Genomic DNA, 12,217 nt, shown 5'->3' with positions numbered 1-12,217 from the left:
AGTAAATGATGCTTAGTTACTATAACATGATCAAGTTAATACAGTTGAGTATAAACTGTAGTAGAAATCAAATGTATTCAACTATAATCAACTGCTTTATAAATCAATTGTATTCTACATGTTGGAAATCAAACATAGATTCGACTAGATATGCGGTTTCTGATGTACTTTGCTCCTTCTCTTCTAATCCTGATTTCTGGTCTTCCATTTTTGACTATATTATGTACAAGTAAGATAAAGTAACAAGTAGGATAAAGTTTCTGTTTTTTTGAAATTGCTGTGACATCAGTTCTGGGAAAACTAGATGTAGTTTAATTATTTAATTGATATGTCATACATTGTTGGAGCTATACTCAAATGATACAGTTTCACATGACAAAAAAATAATACTACGCTCAGCTACGGTTGTCCAAGAATAAAGGAAGAATTCCAGGTAGATAATTATGAATACTATTTAGATTATCTTGCCATAAGAATAAAACCAGAGCAAATGCTCATGAGCATGACAAGGAGCATAAGGTTCTGCTCATGAGCATTAGGTAGAAGCATAAGCATTTGCTCATTTTCATATGAATAATATTTTATAAGCTTAACCTTAAACTCTTACCTTATGCTCCTGAACTCTGGAGCAAATGCTCACGTATTTTAAAGATTTTTCATCAGCTGATTCGCCTTTGTGGCCTTCCTTTGTTTTTATAGCGAAAGGTTAGCGCTAAATATGCAAGTATAGACACCGCTTGTGTTTGTTTGGTAGTCTGCTCTGTTCTCTATCTATGAATTGAGTTTTAGGTTAGTTCAGTTCTGCATTTTGAATTAATAATAGCGTGAAAAAATGGCATCTCTATAATAATCTTATAATCGTCTACATTTTTTTCATCTTCTTAAATGCCCATTTCCAATTCTGTGATTCCTATCTTTAGATCGGATAGGTATCTTTTGTATTTATTCTTTTGTAGGAATAATGGTGATATACATAGTTGAATCTAAAAAGAGTTTTATAGTTCTCAACTATTGGTTGTGATCGTATCTGGTATAATTTCCTCTTACTCACACGAATTAGTTAATCCATTTTACTATGAGCAAAAAGTGAAAAGCTGCTCCAGACTAGACTTTCCTTTTTTGAAGCATTTGCTTCAAAAGTTGAGCATGTTTATTCATCTTATTCATCTCTAGTTTATTCATACAATTTTGAGCATAAGCTTTTACTTTTGAGCAAATGCTCAAACTATTTTTTTTATGAGCATGAGCAAAAGGTTTTGCTTACGTTTATTCATAGAAAATGAAGCATATGCTCCATATTTTAGAAGTATAAGCAAATGCTCAACTTTATTCATATGACCCGTTGATTAGTATATGAATTATATGATATATGAATTATATGATATATGATTATATGATATATGAATTATATGATATGAATTATATGATATATGAATTATATGACGAGTCAGATGATGCAATCATGTACGATATACAGTGTATGTCTTTAAAAAAGAGATTGATTGATATGTATTCCTGGTTTTTGATTTGTTACTACGAAGGTCAGAAGTAACACAAGAAGAAGAAGAAGAAGAAGAAGAAGAAGAAGAAAGAAGAAGAAGAAGAAGAAGAAGAAGAAGAAGAAGAAGAAGAAGAAAAAGAAAAAGTCTATACTGATGTCTTGAAGCCTTCAAGCTATAAATGAAATTAAAATTAATTCACATGACGAACGCAATTATTTTATTAAACCTTAAAATTACTAGGCTGGGTGAAAATCACCCAAGGCTTGAGAAATTTCGATGCTCTAGATGCTACAACTATATAGTTCTTTGTAATATCCTAACTAATAGTGTACTTCAAGACAGCGTGACAAGTGTTTGTGTTCCTGTGCTAAATCTACTGTATTGTGACTCCCTCGGTGATTTTTCACCCAGCCTAGGAATAGTGTGAGTTTATCAAATATTGAATGAATTTGTTGTGAACGTTTTTTCGACAATTGACTATTATAGAAACATAGAAATCATTCATTTGTTTGAAAATATATGAAGAATAAAGTTATAAATTGTAGAAAATGATTGTTTTTGTTGATCTACCCGAAATCATCATCAAATTTTTCAGAAAAACAGACATATTTTCAATTATGGAAAAATATATTGAAAAATTGGAAAGACACGTTGATCTTCAAATAATAGATCATGAGATTCATTATTCATTAATAGGAATAAAACTTCCAGAAAGTAAAATGAAAAAATAAAAAATAAGGGTGAAATTCCACCTAGCCTAGTAATAGAGGTTGGGGAAGGAATTCTAGTAATTAAGGGTTTTATTAAAGTGGTACGAATTAAATAGTTTATTCATTTCAATTACTATCATAAAAATGTCGATGAGAATTAAAAAGTTGATTACCGGCTTCAGAAGGTACAGACGTAGACGGATGGTGGGTAGATACGTTGGGCGGAGGTTCATTGGTAGCACTGGATGCTCGACTGGCATTCTCGATTAGAGCGAGCAGTTCTTTGGGAGGCAGCTTCATTATCTCGTCCACTTCCTCATGGCGCATGCGTATTGCATCAACCACATCGAGCAGATTTTTCGCATCCATTGCCAGCACATGAGCAGCTGATAGCATTCCTCTAGAAAAGTAAACAATGGTATTTAGAATAGAATGAAAAATTGGAATAAATTTATAAGGAAGAATATATTTTTATATCATTATGGACCAATTCAACAATATCTCTGACAACAGTGTTCAATTTAGAAGAATGTATATTTTGAATAGAATAGAATAATGCATTTTAGTTGGTGTACAATACTTGGTTGTTGCATATTTTTTATTCATTCCTGCAGGGCTACTCCACTCGATTAAAACTATTAAAAATTGGAGACTTGATTGATTGGCCGAAACCGGTTGTATCTTAAAAAAGTAATAAAGTGTACTAGTAATCCTATAGAAATAATATAATAATTTTTATTCAAAATGTTATTAAAATAATACAAAAAAAAAATACTATGAGTTATGTTTGAAGGGACGGATTCAAGGATCCAAAGGTTCAAATAACCCCACAAGTCAACCGGAGCTTCTTGTGTGTCCCAAGTACATTAGTTGGGCAAAACAATACCTGTGTCCTTTACAAGATCCAGGAGTTTATTCCTATACTAACATGCCATTCATCATCACCTTGTTGCATGCAGCCAAACAGAGCCCTTCTCCCTAGTCTCTCGCAATCCAGTATGATATGCTTAGCAGTCTCTTCACACTGATTGGTCCTCGTGACCTATATGGGTTCCACTCCTGGCATTCTTTGAAGATCCTTCCGCTGAGGAAGGGGTCGCCAAATTGCCTATAGGGCGCGTTGCCACTCTCGACTCAGCCTCTTGACCCACATTTGTGCCTGGAGTATCACCCATCTCTGGTATCTTGGGTGATTTCTTTTTTCCCCACAGAAACTCAGCAGGGTCAAAATCCTCACCTCTCCCAAGAAGTTTTGCCTGAATGACCGCCCTTCTTTGAGCAGTAATGAGGTTTGGTCCCTCCACCTGCAAACTGATCGGTCGCTCCATTGCATCCTCAGGCATTCCTGTAGATTCTTGCTTTTCTGGACTTCTGAAAAGCTCATTCTCCCTCTCCAGTTGGGATGGAGTGATTGAGCTTACGTCATCTATGTTGTGATCAGTAGAAGCCTTCCCAATGTTGATAGCCTCTACATGAGAGTGCAACGGTACTTCCTGTGAATCTGAAGCACCCATTTCAGATTGATGAACCTGCCCTGATGGGGTACATCCCGATGGGATTGAAGGCAAGGCAACTTCTGGAGTTGCCTTGGGGTTTGGTTTGTTCATGTGGTTCCCACGAACAGCTAGGGAAATGGAGTCAACCCAGACAGTGCCCTGCATGTCCAGGCAAGTCTAAATACTTCAGGAGGGCGCCCGGTATCCTGCAGGCACTGTTTGAGACACCACCCATCAGCACGGTCCACATCACACCTTAGTTTGGCCTAAGAATATGGTCAAGGAAGGCCGATAGATAGAAAAAGAAAGAAAGAATGGCACAAAGCTAAATCAATAGAAAAAGTGCCATTCTAGAAATGAAAAGTTCCAAAGCATTAAGCAGGAAAAGAAGGATTTTGAAAGAAGGGCTTTGGAAAGTGGGCCCCTTTTAGTCGCCTCCTACAACAAGCAGGGATACTGTGGGTGTATTCTGGTTTTCAACAAATTCTTGAGCACGATGTTTGACTCAAAGCTCCCCCAACGCACAGGGGTCAAAAAAATACTATAGAGAGCAATTATCACAATGCAGAAGGATTGCCAAATAATAGAATCAAACTTTTATTGAAAAATTCATGGCATCTCTAGTTCAAGGCACAAACCTTTATTCACATAAAAATTAAAAATCGAAGAACTCTTTTTCCAATTATATTTTATTTGACTTCAGATACTTTTATATGTAGTGATATTTATCCATAATGAAACACTAGAATGTTGTCTAGAAATATGACGAATTTATTGAGAGAATTACATACATGTTTGAACACTTATGGTGTTAGGTTAGACTGAAGATACCATAGGTGTTGAAACATGTATGTAATTTTCCAATATAATAATAATATCGAGTGACCTGGCTGGCTCAGGCCTGGTGTCAGAGTTTTCAGGTCGCAACTGATCAATTTCAGGGCTTCTGACATGACCTAACAACTGCTTTTTAGACAGTCTAAAATTCTATTGAATTTTCCAATATATTCGTGGTATTTCTAGACAACATTCTAATGTTTCATTATATTTTATTTGTGTGAATTATCAGTAATATTATGTATTAAAGAGTATTATTGGTTATCATTTCGAATACTGATTAAGAGTCTTTAATAGTCAGGAGAACCACAAGATTTGTCTGACTGCCGATTGTTGTTAGCTCATTTAGCGTTATCCAGGGTGCACAGAGTAGATGCCCAACTCAATAATACAATGAGAATGATCAGCGGAGTCATCAGATCAACACCTACTGAATGGCTTTCAGTCCTAAGCCACAAACCACCACCAAACCTGCGTCGTAAGAGTGCTCTTATTAGAGAATTTAATAAAATTGCAAATAACCTGGACCTGAGAATACATGAGGATATTGAAAATGCAAGTAAACCCGCTTGCGATCAAGAAAGCCACCAACAAGAACTGCAATTGACACTTCCACAGAACAAAACTTCAGTTTGCATAGTGGATGGCAGCAAGAGTGGACTTTGAAGCAGCGAGATCAAATCCCATGGTTCTCTAAAAAACCACCAGGTTTTGGCTTACCACGGAAAGCATGGTCGACTCTAAACAGAATTAGAACCAAACATGGTCGATGTGCTGACTTGTTTTATAAATGGGGCAAAGTACCATCACCCTCCTGTGAGTGTAGGGAAATGCAAACGATTGACCACATAGTGAAAGAGTGCCCAATCACGGCCTTTAGAGGAGGAATAGAAGAAGATTTCTTGATGGCAACTCCACATTCAATAGCCTATCTGGATGGACTCGATATATGTATTTGAATAATATGTTTCAGTTACCATATGTATTTATTTATGTATTTAGTTGGTTTTTAGTTTGTTTTTTATGTTTATTTTTATATCTTGAGACAAGGGATCATTCCCATATTATGATCCTGAAGAAGTGAGGATGAAAATGAATACTAATTGATGTCTTGGAAGCCATACGCTAAATAAATTGGTTATCTTAGGTGTTGAAGCATGTATGTAATTTTTCAATGAATTCTTGAAATTTCTAGTGTTTCTTTATATTTAATTTGTGTGTATTATCAGTGTAGTAGATAATATTATTGGTTACCTCCTATACAAGGAATCGAGCGTAGTGGTACTATACTGCTGTGCTAGCTTCATGGCACCAACCAGTTCAGTCATGTCTTTGCTGAGCACCTGATGAGCCATTTCGACTTCGCGATGTGCGGACACGGGGAACACACGCACCAGTGTGTCAACACTCGTCAACAGGGCTCTCAACTCCAAGCCAACCTGGCGCACCAAGTCCAGGTACTTGTCTGCTTCACTCTGTTGTACACCTGCAGTCAAATCCATCCAAAAAATAAATAAATAAATTGATTTGCTTCAACCACATGGTTCATACAAAGTTGCACATTCTCTGGGGTATCTTCTGATAGCCAATGACATAACTCTACAAAGATTATTCAATCGTATGTATTTTTCAACTAAACGTATCTAGTTGACTTGACGAATATGAAACTGCTAAACTGTAGTCTTCCAGTCTCAAAAATGAAATTAAATTCAATGATTTTCACTCTCAATCTAGATTATAATATTATATGAGTCTTTCAGTCTCCAATCTCAAAAAATTAAATGAACGATTTTTACTCTCAATCTAGCTTATAATATTATATGAAAGCGAAATGGCACCAGCTCATTCACTCCCTCACAAGCTCATTCAGTAGGACATGACCTACATAATATTTGGACAATTTAAGACAAAATGAGGAAATTGAAGAAGTTTTGGGCAATAGCCTGCTTTTTTCTTTTCCGACTATTGTATTGTTTGCTCTAATAAATAAACTAAATAAATTCACGATGAACAGGTGATGACAATGTTTAATGCCTTGCCGCAGACAATCCAAGATATTGCCGCTCTTAGTCAATTTGAAAATAGCCCTAATATCATCTATCCTCTTAACCATCTACCCATATAAAATCGACGAAGTTGTTGAAAATATTCCATCTGTGATCCTAAAGGTGCGTACAGATATACGCGCCGCGAACATGAGCAATTCACTTTTAATCAACTGACTATATCTGTATTTTTACAGAAACGGTAAGATACAGATATAAAAAGCTTGGCATCAGCTGATTAAAAGTGGATTGCTCATGTTCGCGGCGTCTAGATCTGTACGCACCTTAATCATTGTTCATTTAATTCAATATTCTATTTAAGGCTGTGCAACTGGCCAAACAAAACTTTTTACTGGTGATATTTTTCAAAGTTTTTCGATTCATCAAGTTATTACTGTTATAGATGTAGTCTTATAAAATTAAACTAGATTAAATTAGATTAACTCAAACCAAGTTAGTTTTAGTCATTTTTTCAATATGGAATAACTTTATCAAAAATTGATATTTTCAGGAAATTTTTAGAATGTTATTTGGAGTAAATCAATTTTTATAAATAAATTAGAATGTATAAAGTCACCCTCCATACGGAGGCTGTTACACACCAAGGGTGCAGGAGCGTCAAGCGCGAATCAGAAAATAAAATTTTGAAATTAAGAACAATAAATTCTGTTGTATATCCATACTTTTTCACTATTGGAATTAAACTTGAATTTTAAAAACAGTTTTTGAGTGGAAATGCACTTACATTGGTAATGACGATCGTTTCGACCTGAGTCTGATGATGATCGACAACAGGTCGAAACGATCGTCACTACCAATGTAAGTGCGTTTTCACTCAAAAAGTGTTTTTAAAATTCAAGTTCAACAATAAATAAATACTAGGTTAATGTTTGTGATTGGGAGTGACCTTGTGACAAAGACATGACCGCCTTGACGACGCTAGTGGTGCAGTCGTAGACTCGGTCGTTGGTGCGATCGAGGTCGGCGGTTGGGGTTGGCTCCATCTTCTTGACGATGATGATTGAGGAGGCAGTGGCTGGTGGTGGTGGCTGAGGATGCAGCACTGCGGAGGTTGGTGTCTCGTTCACGTGAGTAGAGGTGCTGGCGGGAGGGGAAGCTGTGCCGTCGATTGAGTCCGTGTCTGAGATGCTCGCCGCAGCCGATAGGCGCTTTCGCTGAAAACACACAAAATAACACGTCATCAATCAATTCAATTTATTATTTGTCACAGGCTAAACCAATGGTCGCCAAACTGATGAGCCTGTGAGCTAGAATAGCATTTATAAATCTTCTAGTGAGCTACCAAGGAATATAAGACTGAGGAAAGTACGGTATGCAAAATGAAATTTTTACACTTTTATTGCCTATAAAGATACATTTATAGTGTTGAAATCTACTCATCTCATAGCAAAAAGACACATTCGCCTATAAAGATACCTTTGCCTATAGATACATTTCTAGTGTTGAAATCTACTTATCTCGTAGCAAAAAGTATAACAAAAGTTGAAATGTATATTTCAATGAGAGTACTGGAACTCTTTTTGGACATCAAGTATTTTCTTGATGCTTGGAGTGTACGTTGTAGCCGCCATTCTGATGCAGTTGTCCAAATGTACTTAAGACCAAATATTTCCAGTTGTAGAAAGTGATCTGAGAAACAGATCATTTTGAAAATCCACAAATTCCATTTCAACTGAAGCCTGATCTCCACCAAAATGTTTTACAACACAAGCTGCAAAATCTTCTGCATAGATCTCTACAAAAGAGAGTTGATGAATTGAACCATATTTGATATGCTTTTAAAATCTAGAAATTGTTGATCAAACTGTTGTCTCAAGTCTGAAAGAATTGTAACGTATTCTTTGTTGTTGCTGCGGTGCTGTGGAGGATTTTTTTCGTCATTGATTTTTTTCAGACTGGGAGAGTGTTTATATTCAAACTGGACGACATTCTTTCGCACGAGAATTTCTGTGAGCTACCAAAAACTACCCCACGAGCTACCGGCAGCTCGCGATCGACTGTTTGGCGACCACTGGTCTAAACAATGGTAAGCATATACAATAGTCACGTACATTAAAAACATTATAATTTTAACATTCATATACAAAATTAGAGCAGATAAAATCATCAATTAAAATCATTATTAAAATAATAAACTATGCATTCTATTATAATTTATACAGAGTTTTCCCGAACTCTCTACCAATATTCTACGGATTGTTCTCCTGTATACGAAACATATCAAAATATCATTTTCAAACTGTCCGAAAGTCCTCAGTTACTCACACAGCCGCCATTTTGTTTTTTCACTTTTCTGTCACATTTTTTTTTAAGAATGGCTGAACATATGGAAGTGAAACTTGGCACAATCCAGCCAGAGCTGAAAAAATCATGAAAATTTTTCAAATATATTAAAAATTACGGTCGTTTAAAATTTTATTTTTTAAATATCCAAAACATAAGTTGATTTTTCAAAAAAAAATACAAGAATAGCCTTTTTTTAGTAAATTTAATTACAAATCAATTTACACCTCATTTTTCAAGAATATTAACTGAGATATGTCAGCAAATTTGCGTTTGAAAAAAGGCATATAGACGCTTTGCTTTGCTATTGTTTCCAGAGCTTTGAATAATCCGTCTGATAAACTACCATCTTAATTTTTTGAATACTAGATTATTTCATTGGACAATACGCTATATTTAAACCTATATTTATACGCTATATATAAACTATATTTGAAAACCGTAATTGAATTCTTGATAAAATATGAATCTCATTTTCTTCGCACTTTAAACTAAATTGTCAATAATTATCATTCAAGACTCACTGCAAATAGAAATGTCACATATCACACCAATATTGAATGTTTAAGGAAACAGTTGATCTATATAAGTACTAAAATAATAAACCTTATTCCGGATAACTTAACCACAGACTCTAAGATTAGTGATAAAACTAAACTTGATATAAAAAACTGGAGTCATAGTAACTTCTTCTTCCATATCGACGTATGAGGCTCGAGATTTCTGCTCAAAGTACTGATCGCAATGCCATTTTTTGAATGTATTTGTTAGAAGACTCTCTTACGACTTTTGCTCATATTTTTTCCCTCTTTTTTCTTATCTTCTTCTCCCATTCTTCCCTTTTTCGCTCCTCTTCACCCAAAATTTCTTACTTTTATACCCTCTACTAGTCTATTACATGGGAAAAATAGTTGGCTAGGTATTTTCCCTCCTTTCTTTCTTTTCAGCACACCCCTATAAGCTTGCTTTTGTATTTTTTTTTGAAATTTGTATTTTGTTTGTGTTGTTTTGTATATTGTTTTATTCTGTGTATCTTGTAATTTGAATAAAACTATTGATTGATTGATGAAATAGTGGGGACGAGAGGAATGCGGTAAATACCAATAAAAATAGAACAATACAAATAACAATTTAAATTATTAGCAAAAAATGGCAGTCAGACAAACTTATGTTCTCGTTACCAAAAACTACACAACAAATATCAAAGAAATTGGAAATATACAGTGTATATGTAGGCATTTGGGACTCATGAGTTTTATATGTGTTGTTTAACTGCCGTACGCTAAATAATAATAATTATTTATAATGACATTATGTGACCGTACGTCCAATCCAGAACATTTGTTGGAAAAAACTTACTAGGTTAATCTCCTTCTCAGCAAGCCACTGAGAGTCCTCCTGGCTTTCACGAATCTGCTTTCGAAGTTTCTGCTCCAGGGCTGCTCTCTCGGCATCCAAGCTATTGTCGTCTGGAGGAGGTGGTAAATCTGAATTATCCAAATGGCTATCTCCCTGAAAACATTCAAAATCCAATGAAATTTGGAAAAGACTTAAGTTTTAATAAAAATTCTATTCAGTCAAGAGCAGCAAACATTTTCAAACCAAATACAAAGAAACAATTTACAAAAAATTCTATTTGATCAAGAGCAGAAAAATTTTTCAACCTAGTACAAAGAAACAATTTTATTGAATTTTTGATCATAAAAAAATATTTTTTCGTCACCATGATCGAAATACGAAGAATAGTATGATCCGTACAAGAAGTGCGAAGGATATTGAATCGGATATACACAACAAAAATGTGGCTATCACTTAATCGGTTTGAAAACAAATCTAAGATGGTATTCTTTAATTTTGTAAATGATAAGGAGTACGGTATCAAGTGTTAAAACCATATGGTGGTTCTACCGTCATTCACATCTCACTTACTGCAACTATATCAACAAAGTTTTGATTTAACTCAATCAATGTCATAAATAAAAATATAAATCAGAGTACCCTTTTAAATTATTTTGTCACGACATGTTTCGGCTACTAATGCCATTTTCAATTAATTTTAGTTAATAAAGATATGCCTATAAGTTAACATACGCTTAACATACTTTAGCGTGCCTAAGTATGGCATATGCATGTGAAATCAAGTAAACTTAAGTAAGTTGGGTAGCTGCATAGTAATGATTAAGCTGTAAGAATTGTGCTTTATTAAGAATTAGGCAAGATGCAGTAAGAGAATAATATATTATTTTAACGAGCAGTACTTGATCTGATTATTATATTGGATAAGGTTGCTCAAGCAAGAGAATGTCAAATCATCATCTAGGAATGTTAAAAGGCTAACATCATTTATACGAGTTAGATCAGAATAATACCATGTAGTTAGAAAGAAACAGTTTTGTAGAATGAAACAAAACCTAGGACTTGAAATAAAACATGGTTCAATACAAGTTTTTTGTATTTTGTAGATCCTCAGGCGTTAATATACATTTTCAATCAAAAAATAATCTAATTTTGTCCAAAATTGTAGTGGACCTATCTACAATCTTGCCGAATTGAAGAATAATATCAAAAAAGAAGTTGAATTGTTTAACTAACCAATCACCGATTATTCAGAATATTCAAAGTTTCTACTAATCAATCGACGAAACATATATTCAGAACAGTCAAATTCTATAAAACCCAAAGAAATTATATATGAATGCAAGCAATGTCAACACAAATACATTTTTCGAATACACTGAGCAACAAATGAGAAATGGATCTACTACAAAAAAAAAATATTCACAAGCGTTTCTTCCGAGAGCCAATCTGCAATGATTGCGACAAATATCTGCAATCAAATAATTTGAATAACTAAACAATACAACAAAGTGAAAAAGTGCCATCCAACAAGCTGTGCTACAAATAAATTGAAAAAGCACACATAGACATTGATATACACACACTTAGCTATTGGGTTCCAAGACTTTTAGCGAAATAACATAATGAAAAAAGAGATTAAATTCTGAACTGAAGAGCACGAATACAATAAAACCTGAGCTGCTAAGTAACAATACACAAAATAAAGAATTGAAGATTGGACTGATCAAATCCAATGTCATTAGACAGAGAAAATGGATCAAGGCATACACAGCAAAATAACCAAGCAAAATAATAAACATGAAATTCCAGAGTTTGACACAACTAATGAACTTCTCATGGAAGATAAATAATACATAATTAATGCCAAGGAAAGGAAGTAGGATCGTAGTAATATTGTAAAAGCTACAAAGTAATCCATAAATGAGGTAAAATGAATATATTAGAATAAGAAAATTTCATAAATG

At 34.4% G+C, this 12,217-nt stretch overlaps 1 protein-coding gene across 1 annotated transcript in view; it reads right to left on the bottom strand.

Moving 5' to 3' along the window:
• LOC111044352 (focal adhesion kinase 1) overlaps nt 1-12,217 on the bottom strand; it is an 83,772-nt gene that overhangs the window by 4,385 nt on the left and 67,170 nt on the right. The window contains exons 18-21 of the mRNA XM_039442094.1: nt 10,254-10,406; nt 7,498-7,765; nt 5,800-6,031; nt 2,386-2,612 (exon numbers count right to left, since the gene is read on the bottom strand). Of these exons, the coding sequence (XP_039298028.1) occupies nt 2,386-2,612; nt 5,800-6,031; nt 7,498-7,765; nt 10,254-10,406 (880 nt within the window). The remainder of the gene's footprint in view (nt 1-2,385; nt 2,613-5,799; nt 6,032-7,497; nt 7,766-10,253; nt 10,407-12,217) is intronic.

This window comes from Nilaparvata lugens, chromosome X (genome assembly GCF_014356525.2).
Source record: "Nilaparvata lugens isolate BPH chromosome X, ASM1435652v1, whole genome shotgun sequence".
Lineage (NCBI taxonomy): Eukaryota > Metazoa > Arthropoda > Insecta > Hemiptera > Delphacidae > Nilaparvata > Nilaparvata lugens.
This window is presented reverse-complemented; position numbering and strand designations above follow the sequence as displayed.